The 26,250-nt window shown below is 38.2% G+C and overlaps 2 protein-coding genes across 2 annotated transcripts; one reads left to right on the top strand and one right to left on the bottom strand.

Annotated features, from left to right (window-relative positions):
- Nucleotides 1-971: 971 nt before the first annotated feature.
- On the bottom strand, nucleotides 972-21,026 carry LOC137287557 (small acidic protein-like). The gene is made up of 4 exons (XM_067819920.1): nucleotides 20,893-21,026; nucleotides 18,940-19,026; nucleotides 5,816-5,873; nucleotides 972-4,688 (listed from the first exon to the last, which is right to left on the bottom strand). The coding sequence occupies exons 1-4, from the start codon at nucleotides 21,013-21,015 to the stop codon at nucleotides 4,372-4,374; spliced, it is 585 nt and encodes a 194-aa protein (XP_067676021.1). The 5' UTR covers nucleotides 21,016-21,026; the 3' UTR covers nucleotides 972-4,371.
- On the top strand, nucleotides 20,959-25,994 carry LOC137287558 (uncharacterized). Its single transcript, XM_067819921.1, has 5 exons — nucleotides 20,959-21,059; nucleotides 22,416-22,527; nucleotides 23,790-23,857; nucleotides 25,317-25,433; nucleotides 25,929-25,994. Exons 1-5 carry the CDS (start codon nucleotides 21,057-21,059, stop codon nucleotides 25,947-25,949), a joined length of 321 nt encoding a protein of 106 aa, XP_067676022.1. The 5' UTR covers nucleotides 20,959-21,056; the 3' UTR covers nucleotides 25,950-25,994.
- Nucleotides 25,995-26,250: the final 256 nt, after the last annotated feature.

Raw genomic sequence — 26,250 nt, 5'->3', positions numbered from 1 at the left:
TAATCATTGTTTTATGTCACCTTGTTCCAGCAATATCATGAGGAGGGACACTAGTAATAGGCATAAAACATTCCACCCATGTGGAGAATCGTACCTGGGACTTTGGCATGACTAGCAAACGCTTTAACCAACAGGCTACCCCACCACTCCACAAGTCCCTCATCATCACAGGGGCTTGTAACACTAAAAACTGTCATCGTGGTATATACTGTCTCTGATGGGGTACTAGTACTATAAAAAAGGAACTTGGCGTGTTGACCTCGTTACATCCCTGTCCGGGATGGTACTGTTATCTTAACAACAAGTCGTTATATGGTAGTCGTGTAATTGAGGTAAAAGATTCATAAGAATCATTGGTTTCTCATGGGCCCGAGAGATGCAAATCTGAACCGTGCATTGTTCACAGACAACTGGGACAACCCTGCCATGCCAGACACTTGATAAGAGATTACTGAGAAACTAAAGACAAATTCATGGGCAACATCTCCTTGGTTATACAGTTGCCTTGTGATAATTCACTCTTCATTGTCACATGTCATCATACCTAATTGCACAGATCAGTGTCATGCTGATGACTGGAATGTCTGGTCCAGACTCCATTATTTACAGACTGCCACCAAATAGCTGCAGTGAGTGAGCTTTATGCTGCATTTATCATTTCTTGATTGACAAACCTACAGAACTTTAAGGAACTATATGGTCAGTGAGTGAATGAGTATGGTTTTATGTCTCTTTCATGAATATTCCAGCAACATCATGATGGGAGACACCAGAAATGGGTTTCACACACACTGTACCAATTTGCGGAGTCGAACCAGGGCCTTTGGCATGACAAGGAAAACACCTTGACCAGTGGCTACCCCACCTCTCTTCCAAAAAGCTGGAATACTGCTGGGTGTGATGGAAAGCAAACTGAAATTAAAACCTACCTCACTTATGTCAGTAACATGATAAGACACAAAGAAAACACATCTCGTTAGAATGTTTACTGACCAAGTCAAAATGATTCATTTCAATGCATTGGACAATTCCTGAAGTCATGAAATGCTCATAATGCAATGGAAAGAAAAGTTTTAACTTGAGTTGTGCATAATCGTAATGATGAATGCTGACAATGTCTGTCATTCGCAGTATACAATTACTCATTGACCATACGAAATGCGCATTCTTCACGTCTTTCCAGCCAGTCTGAACATGACATATCTGGTTTCAGTTGACTTCAGGACAATAGCTTAACAGTTTTGTGAGTTCAAGATGTTAATTCTTACACTGTGCATGTGGGCAGATAATCTCTGCGATCGAATAAGTAATACATAAATGCTTTGAGCAGTATTTCAATTTTTATGATGAACTGGAGAACTGTCTCTGATGCAGTTTGTCATTTCACAATGCTTGTAACAATCTGATGATCGTCTGTGAAGCATGTGAAAGAAAATACATTGTTCAGCATTCTAGACATTGGTGAGTCAATAATAAAAAAAACCCTTTATGGATAACCTCTTGTTCATTACACACAGCATTTCCATGCAGAATCTTACACAATTTTCATGCTAATTTTGTAAGAATCCACACCATTTCATGCTAACATTTTGTATGAAAATGGTGTAAGAATCTGCATAAAAACTTTGTTCTGTACAATAAACAAGAAGTTATCCATAAAAGTTTACGGTTTATTACTAAAAGAAATGTGGCATGTAATACAATGTTGAGGATTCTAGAAAGCTGCTCTCGGCATAAACACTTATGTTACAGGATGTGACTGCAATTTTGTGCAGCATACCTATGATAAATTGCAGTGCTGCAATGAATCCACTACAAGGGAGTTAATGTTGGTCTTATGCTGCCGATATTCAAGCAATATATCAGCAGGGAACACCAGAAATGGGCTTCACGCATTGTACCCATTGAGGAATCAAACCTGGGTCTTCGATGTGACAAACATATGCTTTAACCACTAGGCCACCCCACCGCCCACTGTAAGGTGGATACATGTCACAAATATTGGGTACCAAATACAATTTTTGTGTAATGAATACAATACTGTGTATACAGTTAATGTCTCATTCTTTATATTCAGTGAAACAATAACAAGATATATTTGTTGACATGTTTAGACCTTGTTGACTGTATTTATGTATCAAAATCATCACCATTTATCACACTTATTTTATTCATTTCACCAATTATTGTCAAATCAATAATATAAGTGTTGACTATCATCCTCAGGTATATTCCACTTTACATGCTGACATGAAAAAATACTTTGTAATTACTCAGTGTTTTGTACAAAGAATATGTACAAGTAACAAAGAGTTGTAAGGTTAGAGTTATGTCCCCTGCTTTGGTACAACTTCACAAACTTGACTACCTTGGTCATTTATTCCAACATTTTGCACACACTTACAGAGTTAAAAAATTAAAAGTGATGTCCTTTAATAACCCTGAAAAAGATAAGAGATACTAAGCAATTGCTCTATACAAGTGTGACTACACTAATTACCATGAACCACCATGATAAACAGCAGTAACGCCTGGCACCAACTTGAAAGAGCAGCTGGAGAAAAACGCTATTCAATACTAATGCCTAGATCTAACTTCTGAAACAAAGTAGATTCCTACAACACTAAATACATGAAAATTGGAAAAAGCAGATTTGTTTCAGAATACTGAATGACAAAGGTGTGTTACATCATGTATAAACTTTGTAATAACAGTTAATTCACGGCACAAGTGCACACAAACATGCCTGTCGCCTTGCTTTCAACAGTTAGATCAAGGTAATGTTTGTGAAATATCTCTAGTCTGACAAGAATTGGATATTCTAATAGTGTTTTGTTCATGCACACCTCTCATCTCTCCTGTGTCTTACTATTGATACAAACATCGAAAATCTAAAAAGTCTAATAAGTATATTAACATTGTGTGAAGTATTGCTGGCCAGTTGGTTTGGCTATGCCTGACAGTTACCAACCTACAAGATAATTCACTCGCCCAAAATTTGAATGTAGACATTGGTTCTATCATTAAGCTGCTAAACTGATGAACATGTTTATCACACCATAATCTTGCAGGATTTGAAAGTGTGTCATAACATAACAAGTCGGAGGGTGAGTGAGTGAGTTTAGTTTTACACCACAGTCAGCAATATTCCAGCTACATGGCAGCGGTTTGTAAACAATCAAGCCTGGACCAGACATTCCAGTGACCAACAACATGAGCATCGATTTGTGCATATGGGAACTGATGACGTGTCGACCACGTCAGCAAGCCTGACCAACCGATCCCGTTAGTCGCCTCTTACGACAAGCAGAGTAATAACAAATCGGAGAGAGTGATATATTTACAAAATGACCCCATGAAAATGCACCAGCCAGTCGGACCATTAACTGTGGAGATTTACTGGTCTGAGTATTATTTTCCAGGATCTGCCTGCCCAGCAATATTACTTAACTATTTCACCCACTGCATTGCACAGCATAATATTTAGATAAATTTTTGAACCACAAAAACAAGCATCGTCACTAAGGTGACATAATCCCCCGCTGCATATTATCAACTCAAAACTTACAAAGATATGAAAGCGAAAGTTGTGGTTTAAAATGAAGTAAAATGTCAACAAAATCATTACTCTCACATTCTCTTGATATCCTGCACTGTAGTTGTTCAAACACAAAAATCTTTGAAAGAGTCACTTAGACCTTGACCAGTGTATGCAACGCTTAACAAACACAAGGTCACTGTGACCTTGAAAATCAACTGAAGTTCACCAAAATCGACTGGGCCCTCCACCTTCCAAAGATAAAGCTTGGTGCCAAATATGAAGAGAATCAAGTGAACGGTTCTTGAGATATCTCGCTGACAAGGTAAATCGCTAAAGTCCCCTTGTGACCTTGAGATGAAGGTCAAGGTCACCAAACCTGACTGAGACCTTTCTTCCTTTTACTGTGAACCTAGATACCAAACATGAAAAGAATCTAGTCTACGGTTCTTAAGATATTCCAATCCGTACGCACGGACGGACAGACAGAGCCTAATACTATACCCCCCGCTTCGTGTTAAACGCATGGTGGGGACAATAAGAAATCTGATATATCTCTTCTGAGAAGAAATCCACAAAGCAATGAGGACATTTGACATGTTACAGCAAAAGTCTCACCTCATGAAAAAAGGATGCTATAAGCAAATTCTTAAGACATTCAGTAAGGTAGTACTAGTATTTTATTAACGTAAGGAAATGATCTTGAAAAGGTGATAATAACCATGACATAATGAAATGAAATGATAACTTTACAGTAACTGATGTAACAATGGTAATGTTCTCAAAAGGAGACTGATAAAGGATGTCACAGAGATGAATGTGCTTCCGTGTCTTCATGAGCTGGATTTTACAAAATTCATTTTCATTTTTTTGGCAGGAGATTCGTTTTCATTGTCATTTTCACTTTCCTTTGTGTTTTCAGATAGTTTTCTCTTTTCACATTCTTCAGGTTTGTCTTGTTTCTCTCCTGTTTCTTCATCCTTTTCTTGTGTTTGTGCTTCTTCCTTGCTTGTCTCTGTTGTCGGTTTATTCTGTCCCTCATCATGGAAGCCGAGACCAACATGTCCGCGCCGGCCGCCAATCCGCCGATGTTCCATTCCTTGCTGATACTGCTCCTCCAGCTGTGATGACATCTTCGTCACGTCACGCTCTGAATAAGTACACAGAAGGGAAAATCAAAAAAAGTTGTGGTTCTGACTGCACCTAGAATTTAGGTAAGTAGAATTCTTTTCTTACATTTTTATACTTCAAAGTAAGGTACAAACTAATAACACATCCACTGCTTGTGGCCCATCCTCGATATCTCCAGGGTATATGTTCCGATAAGTCTCCACTACACCCTGGATGCATCTATGGCCCTGCAAGATAAATTTATTACCTCCCTTGGCTGTCTTTTTATCCAATCAGGTGTCTTCGATGGGAAGTTCAATCACAACTCACATTCGTTTTTCAAATTATCTAACTGTTTAAAGATGGCAACAGAAACCATGCAGAGGTTCTCTGGAAGAGGTAGAAGGAGTTCTTGCATATGTTGATTTAAAGTTTCGGACCTGTCAATGTGCTTGTATGATTTCCCTAAAATCTGAGTCGCAGTGTGAGCAAACCTTCGCAGTTGCGACCACTTCCTTTGCTGATACTGGCAAGTTCGGTTATAACGGCGGCCTAGCTGATTGGCTGCTGTGAGAATGTGGAGCCAGAAAAGGGAGGTAATAAACTTATCGGGCTGACCCGTAGATGCGTACAGGTTACAGTGGAGACTTATCGGAACGGATACCCTGGAGATATTGAGGATGCTTGTGGCCATGATGTTAACTTTCTCTGTTAGAATAACCACTATGTGTCTGTTGGTGTCACAGTGGTATCTGAAAACTTATATTATTCATACTGCTTTATAAAAACAGTGTCGGCAGGAGCCTTCAGGAGTTGGGCAGGTAATTGGAGCCACAAGATTGATGATATGTTCGATGTAACGTAAGAAGAGCATTCTGAAACCACTCTGATTTGTGTAAGTGTGCAAGATATACAAGCTGTTGGGTTGTTGCATTTCAACGTAACCAGTAAAGTAAATAGTCCAGAATGTCAAACTTCAAAACATGAATCAAAACAAGTGAGTTACTTACAGTCGAGACTGAGATGGAGATGGAGATGGAGATGGAGATGGAGATTGAGATTGAGATCGAGATTGAGAGATAGAGAGAGAGAGAGAGAGAGAGAGAGAGAGATGAATTGTAAATAAATGCCAACATGTCATAACAATGAGCCCCACTCCCAACTTACGGTCCCGTGCGACGCTGACATCCTGATCTCCAATCACAAATCGGCCCTGGTGCTCTTTCTGTAAGAAACATATCTTTGTTCAGTAAAGACCATCACAATAATATCCAAAGAACATGAACAGTGAGTTTTGCACATCCTCCAATACACACACTATGGGAATAATGTTCTCCAAATTCATCAAGTTCAGGAATGAAAATATTCAGGCCCAAAATCTTGTGTACAGGACATGAAGGACATCTAAACTTGACTTGTGCACCTGATGATGCAACTCTGATGTTGATCTCTGGGGTTTTGAAGTTCAAGTATTGTCAGTCAAAAATGATATCTGACTGCAAAGGAATGTCTTGACAAACAGACAGATAGACAGACAGTTTTATTTGTAATATATGTGAGCCTTTTGGCCTGCACAGTCCATTTTGTTATAGTTTTTGTCAACAAAATACAAAAGTTGTTTAACAAACAATCATTATTTTCATTTGATACTGCAAGAATTATGACATGGGGGTAGCAACAGCTCAGGTAACGGCCAGCTAAGTTATAACAAAATTCTGCAGAGTTGGTGAGTTTTACCTATTTACTTTGGCATTTTACTTTGGCATTAGTTTCAGTCATTTATGATTACTTTTTTTTGAGTTAGAGTGCAATTCATTGGGAACATTTTGACTCACATGGACTGTAATTAGGGCTTCTTGCCATAAGGCAAAAGACCTATTGTAATTACTGATGTTTTTATTATTATTATTATTATTATTATTATTATTATTATTATTTATTTTTCCGCCGGATTTTGTTCCAGTCCTACAAAGAGCACCAGTGGAGAGAATCGCTTGAAAAAAATCAGGCAGATGCGCACCGAGGTGTAGATATTCCCCATTAAAATCTCTAGGCTGTGGGCCCAATAGCAAAGGGCAGATAAATCAAAATTAATTCGAAATTTTCAATTTGAAATGCAAATATCTCGAAAACTACTGCTGCAATGACTACCAAACTTCTTGAGCAGATGCGCAATCAAAATGGCTACAATTTCGCCTGGACGGGTCGAGTCGCTAAAATGCACCGTTTGGCCGCTATTTGCGATTGAAGTTTTTGCTGCTGTTTTTCAGCCCAATTCTGACTACTTTGCTCCCAAAATCTGCTGCACTACAACTACAACAGCTACCGCTTTCAAACTTGCCATACTTTGTCTCTAGGCACCTCCCTACGCAACGACATCGTCAAATGTGATTATGTGTATTTGATGGCCGCCATATTGGATGCTACTTCGGCTCAAAAGTTGACTACAAAAACGTAAACAGGCTTCTCTCTGAATTTTTTTGCAAGCCATACGTAGCAGATACAACACTTGAAATACATGTTCTGAAGTTGCTTTTGGCTGGTGAACAATTTTTGTTCTTAGTCATATATCAAAAGTCACGTGATGCGGCCGCCATATTGGATTGAAGCTGTTGAAAGGAAATTTGCAGATTTTGTGAAGTACGCATTTTCCGCAATCCATAACTCTGAAAGTTTTGCCAGCAGAACATTGAAATTTTGCAGATATAGACTACCTACCTCAAATATGTAGCAAGTGAAAGTTTGTTGCGATATCTTGCTTAGTTACGCATATTCAGATGTTTACTTTTGTTGTTTATTTTCCACTCAGATGTATTTTCAAAAAATCGCAGCACCATGACTATTACAGCTACGCAGCTAAAATCTTGCAGTGTCCTGTAACTTGATGTGTTGAACATTTTTTGTTCTTTGATGCATGTCAAAATGTGAATTGTTTGGCCGCCATATTGGATTTCCTTAGATTCTTATGACACTACATTTGAAACGCTGTAGCTACTAGAGTTTTACCCAGAATGACGTGAAAATCGGCATAAAGCATCAGCATGAGATGCTTAACATTTCGTGTTCTTACATGTATATCAAAAGTTGCATCGTTTGGCGGCCATGTGGCTTTGAAAATTGGAGAAATCTAATATGCGTCTAAAACGGCATAAAACAGCATATAACTCCATTACTATTGATCCAATCGCTTCCATATTTTGCATGTGGCTTGGTCATGCGAAGGCGAACATTTTTGGGCGGGGGTCAAAATTCGATATCTCTAACTGTTTGGCCGCCATCTTGGATTGAAGTTTTTCGTTTATCGGGGTTGCCATAGCAACAAAAGTTGAAATCCGAATGACTTGATTTTTACAGCATTGTTACGCACAGTCAAGGGGATGCTATGTGCAAAATCTCAACTCCGTACGTTGAATAGTTTCCGAGATAATGGAGATACAGTGTTTTGACGGACAGACGTACGAAGAGACAACGGACAACTTTGTCAGCAAATCTAACCAGCGCATATGATACAGCGGACCCGGGCAAAGCAGAAACACTAATTCCTTTCAGTCTAAATGCCATAACAATGTCGTCTTAGCTCGCAAAAAAAAGTGCTTTTTCTTGTGTCTAACCAGTTAAATGACCTTGACACGTGACCTTGGTGACCTTGACTAAAAAAATTGTTTGTTTGGCATGCTATCATATGCAAGTGTCAAAACCCCGAAAAACTCAAAAATAACGATTTTCTTATTAGGGCTTCTTGCCATAAGGCAAAAGACCTATTGTAATTACTGATGTTTTTATTATTATTATTATTATTATTATTTATTTTTCCGCCGGATTTTGTTCCAGTCCTACAAAGAGCACCAGTGGAGAGAATCGCTTGAAAAAGATCAGGCAGATGCGCACCGAGGTGTAGATATTCCCCATTAAAATCTCTAGGCTGTGGGCCCAATAGCAAAGGGCAGATAAATCAAAATTAATTCGAAATTTTCAATTTGAAATGCAAATATCTCGAAAACTACTGCTGCAATGACTACCAAACTTCTTGAGCAGATGCGCAATCAAAATGGCTACAATTTCGCCTGGACGGGTCGAGTCGCTAAAATGCACCGTTTGGCCGCTATTTGCGATTGAAGTTTTTGCTGCTGTTTTTCAGCCCAATTCTGACTACTTTGCTCCCAAAATCTGCTGCACTACAACTACAACAGCTACCGCTTTCAAACTTGCCATACTTTGTCTCTAGGCACCTCCCACACACAGTCACATCTTTGCTAAAATGCACCGTTTTGACATCGATACACACTGCATTAGCTAAAAAAGAAGAGAAAACACTTGAGACGTACCCCAAATGAAAGGAAAGAGTGCGGAGCAAATTTATTAATATTTCTGCTTAGACCGCTTTAAATATCTATCGAAAGTACTTGCCTCTATGTACACATCACCATAAACAATCCTAGCCATCAAAATCCCCAAGTTTCTGCGTATTAAGGAAATAGGCACTTCTTTTTATCACCGACGGCCCATGAATACGCGGCGGAATGTGCCAAAAGTTGGCGCAGCATTTAACGTTTAACCCTTGGAAAGAGCACGAAAATCTGAAGGAAAGCGGGAGGACAATGACGGCCGCGCCTTCAAACATCTGTCTCATGCACCAGCACTCACTCTTGCCTGTCAGTTCAGTCGTTTCGTTCAAAGTTGGCGATATGTATGAGTTCTGTTGATATAAATATAACGTGTCTTTGTGTATGTCAAAAGTGCTAGCGCTTACCAAATACATTTGATCTGAGCTTCAATTAAACTTAAGTAGAGTTTTTTGTTGAAATGCCTTTTATAGGCCTATGAATGTATCTAACAACTAACTGAAAATGCGAAAAAGTTAAAGTGTTTTGTCTGTTTTGTAGTGGATACGTGGATTCAAACAAGTAAATTCATCAACAAGTTAAGGCCGAAGTGTATCGGTCAATATCGCTTCTGTTCTAAGCGTGGGGCCTCTGATGAGTCTCCTTGCTTAAAACAGTGTGGATATTTACCGATGCAGCGAGGAAACCATGAATGTAACTCATAATTACTTATGCTATATTTTCGGTCGACCTTCCGTATTCTTTCAATATTATCAACAATTTTACATACATTTGAATGGATTTAAAGGTCAAGATCAATTAAAAATCCATTTCCTTGCACCTCTCTCCTTTTCACCCTCATTATCTCTGATTGAGCATGTAATGCACGTGAAATTCATTCCAGGCCGTGAGTAAAGAAATCGGGAGCGTCTCGCCAGGCACCGGTGTGATAGGCTGACTTGCTGGTGTCATTTGAAGTAATTAATCACAAATGGCATTTTGTTGACACTGAAATTAATAAAAGAACACACCGTCTGCTTATACTTATAGTAAATTTCTAACATTACTGTAACATTTAGACATTGTATAGACTGCCAATGTGGATCCTATTTCACACCCACCCTATGCGCGATCTTGCGTGTGTTTTCTGTCATATAGATTCTGCTGAATGCTACAACTAAATTAAAACAAAATGCAAATAATGAATTTAAAACAGACTAATGTTATAGCAACAATGGCGGGCTAATACTTTGTTCAGGAATGTATCCATCAATATCCACACGAAAGAACGATATTTCTTTCATCTGTAGCTGGTAAATAATCCTGCTCTATGTCGTGTGTCTTACAAATGTCTAATTTGCGAAAAAGTGACACATCGTTTCAGGTCTTTTACATAGGTCACCCCAGATAGCACACTTGGCAACTAATTGTATGATATCCGCCATTCTAAGTAATGTAGTTAACCAATAATGAGCAATCAATCAGTCAACGCAGTGGTGGTTAATTCTTTGAAGGGAGGATGTTGTTTTTACACTCGCACTTTATGACAGGTTGTAGTCAGCATAGACTAGTACATCTATACACATTGCCTTTTGACAAATCCGCTGTTGAAGATAAATGTAATTAATCAATCAGCGTGTTATCGGTTAATCCTTTGATCGATGTTTGGCTTTGTAACTCAGCTGATAAACCCTTACATGCACATATTATATAACATGTAATACATTTGCCACATCAGACCTTAATTACTAATTAATGTTGAGTACTTACTCCATATAGAAGAAATGCCAAATGAAACCTTTGTTGAGGAATGTGAGTGGTGTCACCACCAATTATACCTGTTATACCCACATCAGAACCCATTTAAATAGTCATTCTGTTCAGGTTTTGTTAGTCATTTAAAATACTCTGAGTGATTTATTATATCAAGCACCTGATGTATCTCGTGCTGATGATCTAGCGAAATGTTGTCATTGAAGCAGGAAAAGCTGCTGTTAATTTGTTTTTAAATTCATAAAGTCACAACCAATTTCATTTGGATTATAGTAATGTACTATCGTCCTCTTGTATTGACCATTCAGATGATACTGGTATGACGGCATGAATATTTTAAGTCAAATTTACATCAGTTGAACCACGAAAGTCAACACACTGAATCCATCTGGACTGGTTCTGTTTGTGCTAGTAGAGTGAATTTACAAGATTCATCGCAAGCAAAGGAACAATTCAAGTTCACGTATGTCATTAAGATCAATGGTTATTTTTCCTGTATGTTTTTGAACTTAGATCAGTGGAAATGTTTGTTATGTTGCTTGAGATAGATTTACTTAATGTTTATTAATCACATTCAGCTTCGGCTACCACGTTTTATGTTTTAGGCATTCTGAACAGATCGTTGTACCGTATGCATTCTTTGATTACTGAATGGACCACCACTAACTTTTTTTTCTCTTTTGATGTTCTTTTACAAATAGCATCTGTTTCAACACCACTAAGAATTCAAAGCGACAACCATTATGTTTGTTCATTTGATATCCTAATACAGGTACCATTTGTATTTAAAGCCAATATGAATTCAAAGTTAAAGAATGACACATTTCCCATTACTGACAGTAGTATGTATCTATATTATCTCTAGCCATGACTACTATTGGAAGTACGTCACAGATGCAAATGGCTGTATTGCATAACATCCAAGAAGCCCTCATCGCTGCTCGCAGCTATATTTCAGTTTACAATTCATTAAGATTAACCAACAGTGATCAGTATTGGTATACAACATCTAAGTTTAAAGATATGGTGAAGGAACAAAGTGGTTACATGGATTAAGCTGTGGTTTTTAGACTCACAAATAGCTTGAATAGTTAATTGTGTGTTATAAGAATTTTGCAGCTGTGAGTACTACTCATCTCATATATGGATATTTTCAATTTCCTGAGCATCACAGTGCGGACAGTATTTGGTGTATTTTGTTGACTTTGAACTTATTGTTATTTTATCAGTATTTACAAAATGTCTGATTCACATGATGATAACTGATGTGCTGGGGTTTAAAATTCTTTTAAAGCCACTTTTTACATGATTTAAGAAAGTAACTTTTCTGGACTAATTTTCCACTATTTTTATGACATAATCATGATGATGAAATTGAGAAAGAATAAATCAACATGATATTTGAATGTTAATGTTTACTGGACTATTTGTAGAAAAGAAAGAAAGATAACCCTACTGTATCATCATTGCGAAATTTAACAGCTACATTAGAGCAGACATGAAATAAAATCCATGCTTATATGCAGTTTGAAACCATTTGCAGAAATTATCTAGTAGCCCATGGACAAGTAAGATACCAATATTTCATTGCCCGAACTGAAAACTGAGTTGTCACGGGCATCAGGTGATTTTTTAAACCCAATGGTTTAATTCTGTTATGTATAATTCTACATTTCCATGGTGTTAAGTTGTGAGTAATGATGGAGGAACTTGGAATTTCTGATTTCTGTATGCCATGTTTGATAGGCGATATACTCAAGTCTCTGCTTGAAGACATACACAAATATAAATATTATTCCAGAGCGGGTTCTCAGTGGTTTATTAACATCATCATGTAAAGGAAAACCCAAAGTTAAAGGGTTAGCAGACATTTATCACTTCCATGAAACCCATGTGTTTTGTGAATCAAGAATCACTATAAGGAAATCTAAACACATGACAGCGACTCCTAGTACAACTAAGGGGAGACAATTAGCAGGTAATAACACCTATTACTGGATAATAAGAGTCTTGCTTGGTCTGCTGACGAGGACAGACGTGTTTATCTCGCTCTCTGAGTCAGTAGTCCTGTGTAGATTGTTCTCGCTGAGATTTATAGTGGTTAGTTGGGGGTGTTCTTTGTACTATACCATAAGCATAGTTGGTGAAACTTGCTTTGGTAATTAATTTAGTAATTATATTTTGTAACTGCCTTTAGTTGTAAGTTTGTGCTCGTGAACCTCACTTTCGTGTTTCGGTTGGCTGAGCACGCTCGGCTTTGTGCGTGCGTGTGGCACGTTTGGCTCGTGCAGACCCTACTTCGCAGATTAGGCTTGTCGACAACAGTGATAGCGTTTGTTTTGCAGATAGGACGATGAATTCAGATTCTGTTGGGGAATTTACAGCCGACTGGTCGGCTCCTGATGATTTTGAGGAAACTTCCACTCATGCTGAATTCGCTGAGAAATATAATGCTATGTTGGCTAAACGTCCGAAACGAAAACATGATGACGATGTTCAGACAAAATGTAGTTTTAATGAACATAATTTGAAACCCATTGTTATTTTTTCCTCGGTCGACCCTAGTGTCAGTTTGAAATCCGTCAGTCCCGTTGCACTAGCTAAGGACATTCAAAAACATGTTGGTGATATCCATAGCCTGAAGAGGTTGGATAAGGGTGACATTGTGTTACACTGCAGATCGGCTGATCAGTCCAAAATGGCTCTCTCTTTAACGAGAATTTGTGGTAAACAGATCAAAGCTTATGTCCCCAAAAGTCTGCGAGAAACAAAAGGTGTCATTTACAATATCGATCTGGATATTTCTGAAGATGAAATAGTTGAGCAGCTGAAATCCTTTAAAGTTACTGATGCTAAACGTTTGACCAGAGGTAAGGAAAAAGAGCAGACATTATCAGTTCTGTTAACTTTTGCAAGTACTACACTCCCTGAGCATGTATACATGTACTATCAGTCCTTCAAGGTAAGAGCATATGTCCCACCAGCCCTCAGGTGTTATAAATGCCAGCGTTTCGGCCATACATCAACCAATTGTAAAAGTACAGTCCAGGTTTGTGCTCGCTGCATCATGCCTATGATGCCTGCCCATCTAAAGATACCTTAAAATGTTCAAATTGCAGAGGAAAACACAGCGCTGCCTATAGAGGTTGTAGTAAATACAAAGAAGCAGTTGAAATCCAACGTGTAAAAGTTGAGAACAAAGTTTCTTATAAAGAAGCCGTACAAATGGTCAAAGAGAACAACACTACTATGCCTGTGTCATTTGCAAATGTTGTCAAACGTCATCCTAATAAACTGCCAGTTGTTTCATCTTCTCAGCAAGTTATAACAAGTCTACCTTCAGTGAAGGTCACTCAGGGTTCGAACAGAGCAAATAAATGCTCTTGTCAGTGTTCTATCAATGGTGATAGGTCATTGGATCACACATCTACACATCTGGTCTACACATCTATCTGGCGACCGCAGCACATCCCGAGTTGAATATTCAACTGAAAATCTTGTTGCATTCCTGCTAGAGGTTATCACAGTCAGCTTTGGTGCTACAAACCATGATGACCAAATATATCGAATTATGTCCGCTGCAAAGTCTCATCTCCACATTGACGTATCTCAAGATATCTTCCGTTCTTTTTCCACTGATAAATCATGATGGATAGCGCCATCTTACTATTAACTATTCTGCAGTGGAATGCACAGAGTTTAGTAGCACACGGTCCTCATCTTAAAGCGTTTCTTGGAAAACTAGAATTCAAACCGGATGTACTATGCATTCAAGAAACCTTTCTCTGGCCTGAGTGTCAGTTCAAAATTAATGGCTATGTTTGCATGCGAAAAGACCGCATTGAATATGACCCTAAGACTAGAAATCCCAAACGTGGCGGTTGTGCTATTTTTGTTAAATCGGATTTAACATATAATAGCCATACCTTGCCGAAACTTAATTTTGAGGCAAATGCTGTGGAAATTGTCTCAGAAGAGAAGCAATTCCTAACCATTGTTAATATATACAGCAATGGTACGCCATCTTTAGATGATTATAAAATGCTGACAAATTCTATAGCAACACCAGTTTTGATATGTGGTGATTTTAATAGTCACAATGTACTGTGGGGAAGCAGGCATACAAATCATGCTGGTCAAGTTGTAGAAAATCTTTTGGATGACACAGGTTTGATAGTGCTAAACTCTGGCGAAATGACCCATATAAATACTAGTAACTTTACTTTCTCAGCATTGGATCTTACCCTTGTCTCACCTATATAACCACACAAATGTCAGTGGGGTGTTTATCAAAATGACAGTCTGGGGAGTGATCACTTTCCAGTTTTCACTGAAACATCATTTAAACCTCTTCGAACACCTGGACTAGGAATTTCTAGATGGAGATTTAAATCTGCAGATTGGCATAAATTTGTTGAACATTGTTCAAATGAAATAACGTGTGATTTGCTTACAGATGACATTGAAAGGTCAAATTACAATCTAACTTTCTCTTTGACTAAAATCTCAGAAAGAGCTATTGGGAAAACTTCTGGAAAGCCAAATACTCGAAATACTCAGTATTGGTGGAATAAGGATTGTGACAAAGCTGATAAAGCTCAACAAAAGGCCTATAACCGACTTCGCAGGACATCCTTACCGGTTGATTTAGAAGATTTTCGCAAAAAACGGGCTGAATTCCAGCGTCTTGTACGCTCTTTAAAACGCAACAGTTGGTGTTCCTATATATCTACAATAAACAGGCATACTTCCTTGTCTTTTATTTGGGCCAAAGTAAAAAGGATTAGTGGGAACCACAATAGATCCCCTATTCCTGTTTTGGATCAAAGTGCTATTTCCCGTGAAGAGAAAGCCAATCTTTTAGTAGATCAGTTTGAGGCTGTTAGCAGCTATGAAAACTTTTCTACTCAATTTAAAAAGGAAGTCACATATTTAGAGAATGAGATTATCCCTAAAATTTCAGATTCTTTATTACAACCTTTTCCTGAATATGATTTATCCTTTCACCTGGGAGAATTAAAATCTGCAATATCAAAAGGTAAGAATACATCTCCTGGTGCGGATGAATTGTGCTACGAACACTTTAAACATATGCCCGATTCATCTTTAGAAGTCATACTAAATATCATAAATCAAAGCTGGATATCTGGAAAGTTACCCAGGAGCTGGAGACATGTTGTTGTTATCCCTGTTCCTAAACCTGGTAAAGATCCATCTCCCCCTGTTTCATGCAGACCAATAGCCTTAACGTCTAATTTGTGTAAAATCATGGAAAGGATGGTCACAAATCGTCTGAGTTTCTACTTAGAATCAAATGAATTATTAGCGAGGCTACAGTGTGGGTTTAGGAAAACTCGTTCATGCACAGATCACCTAGTTCGACTACAAAATGAAGCGCAGAAAGCATTAGGAAACCAAGAGTATATGCTGTGTGTATTTTTAGACATTGAAAAGGCATATGATATGTTATGGAGAAATGGCCTTTTATTTAAACGGCAAAGTTTAGGGGTAAAGGGACGTATGCTACAGTGGATAAAGTCCATCCTAACTGATCGAACCATACAAGTTCGTATTGGGCAACACGTGTCTGACGTGCGAATTATTGTAAATGGCACTCCGCAGGGCAGTGTTATAAGCCCTTTGCTCTTTAATATCATGATCAATGATTTCTTTTCTGAACATCCGTTAAATATTGACGCATCACAATTTGCAGATGATGGTGCTTGTTGGGGACGTTTTGGAAACATTGAGTTTGTTCACAAATCTATTCAATTGGCTCTAAATTCTATTGATCTTTGGTGTTCAAAGTGGGGGTTCAAGGTATCCACTTCTAAATCAGTTGCTATGTTCTTCACAAGACGTAAACTTCCCCCAAATCTGAAGCTACACATTGGTGGTCAGGACATAAAATTTGTTTCAGAATTTAAATTCTTGGGTGTAATCTTTGATCAAAAACTCACATGGTCCAGCCACATCGATTACATTTCATCAAAATGCACTAAAGCTCTCAATTTACTGAAGAGCATGTCTTCCACAAAGTGGGGTGCTGATAAATCGTCCTTGCTTCTTTTGTACAAAGCACTCATTTTGTCTAGATTAGAATACGGTTGTCAAGTTTTCATGAATGCTGCAAAATGTCATTTGGTTAAACTTGATCGTGTTCAAGCTAAAGCTCTTCGGATATGCACTGGTGCCTTTCCTACTGCACCAGTTTCTGCCTTGCAGGTGGAATGCTCAGAACCTCTTTTGCAATACCATCGTCTTAAAGTGGCCCTTAAGTACTATTTATCTTTAAAAGCTTCATCTAGGTATCAACCAGCAACTGATATTTTGTGTGATTGTGTGGAATATGTCATGTGTGATTGGAATCATGGAAAACCACCATTTGGATTACTCGTTCAACAATTTGCATCACAGTACGAGTTGAACAATCTTCAGCTGAATGCTGCGCAATCTCTACCTAAAACGGTTCCATGGACTTTAACACAACCTTCGATTTCTTATGATTTATCGGAGCTTGTAAACAAACAAATGCCACCATGTGTTGTTCAAATCCTAACCCAAGACTACATCCACAACAAATATAGTAATTTTACTCATATTTACACTGATGCTTCAAAAGATCCCAGACCCGGTCATGTTGGTGGGGCCTTTTATATTCCTGATCTTGGTTTATCTAAAAGATTTAGATTGACTGATCATCTGTCTGTGTTTGCAGCAGAATTGACAGCTATACTTCAAGCTTTAAAATGGGTAAAAGATAACGAGCACGAAGCAATAATTCTTACTGATTCGTTATCAGCTATACAAGCAATTCAATCAGGTGTCCAAGGTCCATGCAGTGACATTATATATGACATCTTGTATCTTGATACTGTTCTAAACTCCATGTACATCAGCTGTGATATTGTTTGGATCCCTGCACATGTTGGTGTAGCTGGGAACGAAGTAGTCGACACACTTGCTAAGATGGCTTGCAACAGACCACAGCCAGATATTCAATCAATTAAGCCCATTTCAAGAGATTACTGGTTTGTCATTTCATCGTCAATAAATGCCTCTTGGCAAAATACATGGGACAGTGAAACTACAGGTAGACACATGTACTCGATTTGTCCTGCAGTAAACAAACATTTTAAAATCCGTAGGCGTTGCCGCAGAGATGAAGTTGTTTTAACTCGCCTCAGGCTAGGACACTGTGGATTGAAGGCATATAAAAGCATTTTAGATAAAGACATCTCTCCTATGTGTGAAAGCTGCAACTTACAGTGCCCAGAAACAGTTCAGCACTACCTCATTGAATGTCCAGCTCATGAAAACCCACGCAAGGCTCTTAGAGACATTGTGCTTAATAAAACCAAAACTATTTTTACGCTGAACGCAATACTTGGCGATAATTTAATGTATGGTTGCATACAAAGAGCTGTATTAGACTTCCTCGTCAAAACGGATAAGTACGACGTAATTTAACTGGACAAGAATGTAACTGTTTGTTAAGTGTTTGATTCATATAGGTCTTTTAAGGCCAAAGGTCGCCCTAAAACCTTACCTACCTACCTACCTACCACCTATTACTGTTTGGTCATCTTGTCCTTCCATCTGTATGATTGAGTTACCATTAATATTTAACAACATGTCATACATGCAGTATATAAGGAAAATATGGGCAAAATCAAACTAAACACCATGTTTTTCAAAATATTCACAATCTGTATAAAGTGACAAACTATCAATGACTTCTTTGAACCTCACTAAATGACCGCTTACTCACCTTTTACAACCAGTACAACTTCTTCCAGACCAATTCACAATCAAATGCAAAGTTTAATAAACCACTCAAGTAAGGGAATGTAAATAATCTAGTCTGGACCAGACAATCCAGTGATCAACAGCATGAGCATCGATCTGGGCAACAGGGAACTGATGAGATGTGTCAACCAAGCCAGCGAGTCGACCGCCCGATCACGTTAGTCACCTCTTGCGACAAGGGAAAATGTGACAATTTATTCCATTCCTATGGAAATGTTTCATCTGTATGGATATACATGATTTTTCCTCATATGTATTGGCACTGACTTGTGGTATGCTTGCAAAATGGAATACCTCAATTTGTTTTAAATGGCATATAACAGATTGCATAGAAAACAATGATTGTAAGTAAAGAGTCAATGTCAATATGGCTATGAGAAAACTTACCTTTGAGGCACCCATCAATCTTAAGAACTTGGACTTCCTGTCTGCATCCCCAAGATCTGCTGTCTCCCAGCTGTTTGCAGAGTGCACCTGTGGTAACAAAGAAATGTTGACATTGTTCAAACACACTGAGGTACTCTCATAAGTAGATTGATGTGATTCTAATTGCTTTCACTTTCACAGCACCTGGGGTGTATACACCATGTTTGGTACTAGACTTTGCACTAACATATCCATGAAGCCTTTCAGGGTACCCATATGCTGCTAGGTGGGCTTCAGGGTACCCATATGCTGCTAGGTGGGCTTCAGGGTACCCATATACCGCTAGGTGGGCTTCAGGGTACCCATATACCGCTAGGTGAATACAGCATATTTTGGCAGTCACTTGCCAAAGAAGGTCACACATTTTACCATACCGATAACATTTGGACTGTGGGAGTACCTTTAGAATACAGCAGCACCACTTCTTGTGAGGACGTTAGGGTTAGGCTGACCTGACCTAACCTAAGATTAACCCTAACCCTAACCCTAACCATAACCTGACCCTAGTCACCTACAATTAAGTAAAAGTGTGATGTGTTTTTAAAACATGTGATGCTGTATTCTAAAGGTAGGCCGTACTATGGAATTAGATATATGGAGACACCACCATTTGTGGGGAAGGGGAAAGCAAAAGGGTGAATGTAAAGAAACCTGCTTAGAGGGTTGAACTAATTTTAGTTTTGTAGCCAACGATACTGATAAATGTGCCTTAAAAACATTCCTCATCAGAAAATATCTGTGTTTAACAAAATTATCCTGAAAGGTGCAACCTTTTTACATAGCCCTTTCAGCATACACTTTTTATGGAATCCAGCGCTGTGTAAATATATACTGACAATTTTAAGGACATCTGTGTATACTTATTAAAAGATCAATCTTGTAACTGATTGACCATGCTTAATATGCTTAAATGACATTACTTGATATTGTTGTTTAATGCCGCATTCTCCAATATTGCTGTTAATAGTGTCATATGAATGTAAGGGGAACGTAAACCTAACAATGTATGTTTTATCAGAAAGAAGGTGATCCAAGGGTTAAGGATACAAGCTGTTGAACAGCTATCGATGTAAACAGTTATCGTCAATACATCAGTATCATGCATGTGTTGTTTCCATCAATTACAATCTGGTATTTGACAACAATAAAGGACAGCAAAAGAACATCCTTCACCTAAGCAGCATAATAGAAAATTTACTGTAAAAAAACCTGACTAGTCACACAAACAGGATTAATTCATAATATACATATATATTATTTTATGAATAACATAAGAAACTCTGAACTGGTGAAATATGTTACAACTGGTTGTAAGAAAACATTCTTTTGTACAGCTACAATTCAGTTTGCTGTGTGAAAACATGATTGGTGGCAGTGGATGGGCTGGACACATCAGTGAATAACTAATTAAGGAGCTTAATTAAATCTGCTTCATAAATTCAACCAAACGGTGGAGTATTTTGGAAATACCGCTAAAATACAGCCATAACAGATGGCAGTCAGTAGAGTTGGGTGTAACCTACCCAAACCCCAAAATAGCTAACCCCCTGGAATGGGACAAGCCAATTGGCCTTAAAATGAGCTGCTCCTGGTAAACTGCACACTTGCCAAAACATCTAACAGTGGCCAAATATCATTTCTTATTTCACAGAAAAGCATAGTAAAGGCTAGGCTCAGTGTCCCTGAACCATATTAGTTCACTTCGTCTGTTCCCTTTCTGCAGCGCAAACCCCCCAAATGAAGTAAGTCGGAATTCCCATCAGGTTCAGTAACCTGATTTGTCACATTACAACACTGCCTCACAAGCACCTGTTCTTTGATCGAAAACCGGACAATAATTGTGTAACTAAATGCATCCTTTAAAAGACATGAAGCTGGATTTTCTTAGCATCCTGCAAACTTTGCAAAATAAACCTTTGGTTCTGGAGCCTCATTTTCCGTTTTGTCAGAGGTGTTTTTAGTGCTGCCCTCACTCATTTCTGCATTTGCCGTTTCGTCTTTAAGTATTCCGGAAGTCGGTGACCGATGTTTGCGCATGCTCCCTCTATAACTTCCTTTCACGATCCAACACCATCAAAATGGTGAGGGATACAGTTTGTTCTTCCAAAATCTCTGTTCATCCTGAGTACCGAGTTACCAACCTTTTTGATCATGACCAACTTTAAGTCTCCCCTTTCGACTTTACTCGCCAGATAATATATTAGTATAACAAGATCTTTGATTGTGCCGATATGGTATCGTTTTTGGTGTGTAAATATGAACATCTGAACTGAGACTAGCTTGGTCTAAAATACACCCGTGTCATTTGGGACGGTTTGTGTACGTTTCATGATAACAAGTCTCCACACGAAATGATTTAAAGTAGCTTAAAATATAGAATGAACGGAAAGAGTTCCTGCCATTCCCCGATATTCTTGCATCCGCAGATGAACAGAGGTAGTGGTTCAACCCTGTATATTGATGTGGGGGCTTTTAGTTATTCTTGCGAGTCCACCAGTAATTGTTGTGTTAGGTTTTGTTAATAATTCTACCATTTATCAGTTTATAAATATTATTTGCGATGGGGGAACGGGAGGAACTCTTTACTACCTTGGTGCACATCCAAATGATATGGATGTAAACAACCTGTCTTGATCAGAAATGACAGAATCGCTGAAATGGTTCTTACCTAGTGTTGTGTGGTACCTTGATCCCAAGTTATAGATAATGTTAATTTTTCATTGATTTTATATAGATAATACAAGTTGACAGGCAACAGCTTTTTACGCATAAGGAGATGGGTGTCTAAGTAAGATAGGGTTATTCGGAAAGTAACCATTTTTGAAATATGAAAATTATGGCACTGCTCTTCAAAGTGCCTGGTGTATGGTAATATGTTTTTAAACTTTTTACACTTTCTGATGATACACATTCATTTTAGTAAAGGTGACTATGCTTGTCGTAAGAGGCGACTAACGGGATCGGGTGGTCAGACTAGCTGACTTGGTTGACACATGTCATCGGTTCCCCATTGCGCAGATCGATGCTCATGTTGTTGATCACTGGATTGTCTGGTCCAGACTCGATTATTTACAGACCGTCGCCATATAGCTGGAATATTGCTAAGTGCGACGTAAAACTAAACTCACTCACTCACTCACTCATTTTAGTAAATACTAAGTGAAATATTAAGATTGACAATAGAGAAAGAATATAGTTCATTAGGTTTACAAGTGAAAGATTGAAAGAATTTTACTCGAGCTCAGTGATTTAGATTTTGGTTTGAAAGCTCATTTTTAACATTTAAACCATTATTCAATGTCCTCTATCAAGCTGGGTCTTTGAGGTTTGGGTCTATATGACTTCAAAATTACATCTGTTAAGTTTTATAGCAATGGATATTTTACAAGGACATGTTGACTGCAACATGTTAATTTTTAACGTTTTGATTGTTGTAGGTGAATATTCCGAAACAGAGGAGGACCTTCTGCAGAGCAAGGGAATGCAAGAAACACACCATGCACAAGGTCACCCAGTATAAGGCTGGCAAAGCTTCCCTCTATGCCCAAGGTAACAGGACTGTTTTACGTTGAGAAAAAAAGATTTAAGTATTGGCCATGAGAATTATTGGCTCTTGAGGACTTAGTAGTGAGGGTTAGTGTAGTGTTCATTCTTATTGATAAAGAGAAATGGCCATCTGTGACCACAAGAGACAAAAACACCTTAAGGATCCATCTGTCAACAAGTGCCAGAGTGTGCTGAAGTTTGATGATCCATCTCTAGTTAAATTTGATTCCTTGTGCTTAACAGAATTAAGGAATCATTCGCAGTCAAGGAAATGTAACCACTTTTACAGTCATAATCATGCTTTTTACTGAGTTTTGTCTTGCTTTCCAAATTAATGAATGAGAGTATGTTTTTCAAAAGTCTTATTTTTCAAACTATCCTTCCAGCACAACTGTGCCTCTCTGGAATCTGTTGTCTTGGTGTGAACTGAGTCACAGATAAAGACAGAGGTGGTGGTGCAATGGAAGAAGATGAATTTCGCATTTCATGAGTTAATGATTTCACTTGGACCTCTTTCTTAATGTCCAGTAGTGAGATCTGTTACATGAGTGCAACAATTCGTTCAAGTGGGCGTAGATTAAACAACAGATGTGAATTAAAGTATATTTTCTAATCCATCCTACTGGGTGAAGTCTTGTCCATGTGTAACCCATTTGAACAAAAAAATCCATGATGTGCCCAATATTTTCTTTAATGCCTCTAAAATATAGTGTTGTACCTGACAGTTAATACTCGTATTTGTCATTACATCTTTGACAGTTCCATTTGATTCAAAATGCATTTTTGTGGATTAACTAAGTAGAAGTAGATCAAACAATAGATTATAGAAGGTTTAAAGAATATACACCTGTGAAGGTTCCGGGGTAGAATAGACCTTCAGCAAGGCGAGTATGCTTGTCGTAAGAGGCGACTAACGGGATCGGGTGGTCAGGCTCAGTGACTTGGCAGACACATGTCATTGGTTCCCAATTGTGCAGATTGATGCTCATGTTGTTGATCACTGGATTGTGTTATCCAGATTCAATTATTTACAGACAGCTGCCATATGGCTGGAAAATTGCTGAGTGCAGTGTAAAACTAAACTCACTCAGTTTAAAGAATATATTTAATACAGCCATACCTATCTGAGAACTACTTTGTATATTACCTTAGCTGTTTTTCTAACATGCCTTAATCATGTGAATGTAACATATTTGTATAGATTTTGCCAGTCTCTGATGTTACTAGTAGATTCTCATTTTTCTAATCTTGTTTTATCTGCACAGGTAAGAGGCGATACGACAGAAAACAGTCCGGATATGGTGGTCAGACCAAGCCTATTTTCCACAAGAAGGTAAACTGGAGACACATTTGTGCAACTTGAATTAGCTTGATCAGAGCAAATTGTGTTCTTTCGCTTTGTGCAGACCTGCCTACCTGGCGTATTTGGGTGTATTTTATACAATTTTTTTATTATTAAATACAGTATACACTTACATAGCAGATAGTACGCCAATCGAGTTATATTTGTCAAAAAATAGTTTCAGTCCACACTGTAGTTCAACTATTAGTATTAACCATCACTGAAAATGTCCTTGTCTGTTTTTCCAATATGGTTTGTCAGTGCCAACAACATGCATACCTGAGTCCTACTGATATATTTCGATAGCTTACACATGGCAACAGCAGTGCTGATCAAGCCGTTTTCACACACGCATGCATGCACACATTTATTATCCTTTGATTAGAAGTTTCTTGAGAAATACATGTCCATACCTGGAATAAGCAGTTCAAGTATGCATGTTGTACATATTGCCGTGCAGACATTAAAAATGTGTATTTGGTAGGCGTGCTGGGAGGAGCAATATAATATTCTTAATGAGATTGTACACTTTTAGGCTTCAAAATAGCCACCATGAATACACTTTGAAGACAAGTGGGGTAGGCAGGTCTGTTCTTGTAGCAATGTAGTTATCAATTTTCTAGTTGAAATATTTGTCATAATTCTTTAAAATCCACAAGTGTGTTCCACAGGAGATACCGCTTGTGTGAGAGCAGACAGTATCTCATAGGAGATACCGTTTTGACAATAGATTTTGTACCATGCCCTGACAATGCAGCTTTGACATGGCTGCACTGCATATCTAATGGCTTTTCAGTTTTCAGAGATGTATCATCCTCGTGTCTGCTGGTATCAATTATATCAACACATGTTGATAAAAGTAAAAATATCCTCAGCAAGCATCGGATATTTGTTATTTATCAGCTCTTGTTGATATGCTTGATATCATAAGACACTTGGTTGAAATTCTCTACACATGGAGTTTCTAAATTTGGGTTCTAATTGATAATAATAAATCCTGAATAATTACTGAATTTCCTATGACCCAATTCTTCCCTAAGTTATGTGGACTGTTGGCCGTGTTTAGGATGATAAATGTTTCCTATTAGCAGAAAAGAAAATGGCAAAATAAAATCACCTGACCATGCGGCTGCATACTGTTATAGTAAACAAATATTGAAAACTCTCAACATGACGTATTCCATGACATGTGTATGAAGTCAGTAGATGACAGAGGAACCTATTCACACCTTATTAGTGTCAAGTCACAATGCATCATGTTTGTGTTTCGGGCAAGAAAATATCACAAATTAAGCTAGTATGACACGTTTATAAAGTTTTTGGGTGCTAAATTCTCAGGCTTGATCTAATCAAACTTTCAGAATTGTGGAAGAAAGTGAAGTTTTCTTTTTCCATCTTAATTATTTTTCTTTGTCCTACAGAACATTTGGAATATGTTTTTTGTGTACAGGCTAAAACTACCAAGAAGATTGTACTTCGTATGGAATGCAGCGTGTGCAAATACAGGAAACAGCTCTCTCTAAAACGCTGCAAACACTTTGAGTTGGGTGGTGACAAGAAGAGGAAGGTATGTAATATTGGGGAGGGTCTTGGTAGTACCTCCCTTGGAGGAGTTATGCTGTTGTAGTGTTAAGGGAATTGACAACCCTCTCAGGTTGTTCGTAAACATTGAGTTTTAAAAAGCTTAACAGCATATTAGAATGTTTGTTATCACTGTAACGTTTTGCATTTTTCTTTCAAGTGTTTACAATTTAGGATTGTCCTTCCAGCACAACTGTGCCTCTCTGGAATCTGTTGTCTTGGTGTGAACTGAGTCACAGATAAAGACAGAGATGGTGGTGCAATGGAAGAAGATGAATTTCGCATTTCATGAGATAATGATTTCACTTGGACCTCTTTCTTAATGTCCAGTAGTGAGATCTGTTACATGAGTGCAACAGAGTGATTTCATATCTTTGATGTGTAATGTATGGCACATTAGAGCTTGACAGCTCATGTCTTCAGGTAGACAGACAGTTGGTTCCAAATTATTTTTCTAATACCTTGCATTTTTTTCTTGCAGGGCCAGATGATTATGTTCTAGATGTGGCCAGCCTTTGTGTATAAAAGAAATAAACGGGAGAGCATACTCATGTATTTGTGTTCATGATGGGATGGTGGAGTAGTCCAGTGGTTAAAGTGTTCGCTTGTGACACCAGTCAGTAGTTGCCGATGTGGTACAGAGAATTGTCTTATTCAAGGTGCTGGTTTGCTGGCAAGGCAGATGAATATACTTGTAGCATATTTGTACTATTAGCAGGACTAGTTCAATCCAGTACAAGGGCAGCAAGGTAGCCTAGTGGTTAAAGTGTTAGCTCATTAAGCTGAAAACAGGGATTCCATTC

The sequence above is a fragment of the Haliotis asinina genome, chromosome 6 (assembly GCF_037392515.1).
Source record: "Haliotis asinina isolate JCU_RB_2024 chromosome 6, JCU_Hal_asi_v2, whole genome shotgun sequence".
NCBI classification, from domain to species: domain Eukaryota; kingdom Metazoa; phylum Mollusca; class Gastropoda; order Lepetellida; family Haliotidae; genus Haliotis; species Haliotis asinina.
This window is presented reverse-complemented; position numbering and strand designations above follow the sequence as displayed.

What these genes read in the sequence shown, in the direction of transcription:
- LOC137287557 (XM_067819920.1), bottom strand. Translation starts at nt 21,015, where the DNA reads ATGCGCAAACATCGGTCACCGACTTCCGGAATACTTAAAGACGAAACG. An exon ending in ATGAGGCTCCAGAACCAAAG is followed by an intron (nt 19,027 to 20,892) that starts GTTTATTTTGCA and finishes TTGTTACCACAG; the next exon opens with GTGCACTCTGCAAACAGCTG. An exon ending in GATTGATGGGTGCCTCAAAG is followed by an intron (nt 5,874 to 18,939) that starts GTAAGTTTTCTC and finishes TGTTTCTTACAG; the next exon opens with AAAGAGCACCAGGGCCGATT.
- LOC137287558 (XM_067819921.1), top strand. An exon ending in AGCTTCCCTCTATGCCCAAG is followed by an intron (nt 22,528 to 23,789) that starts GTAACAGGACTG and finishes TTATCTGCACAG; the next exon opens with GTAAGAGGCGATACGACAGA. An exon ending in GTGGTGACAAGAAGAGGAAG is followed by an intron (nt 25,434 to 25,928) that starts GTATGTAATATT and finishes TTTTTCTTGCAG; the next exon opens with GGCCAGATGATTATGTTCTA.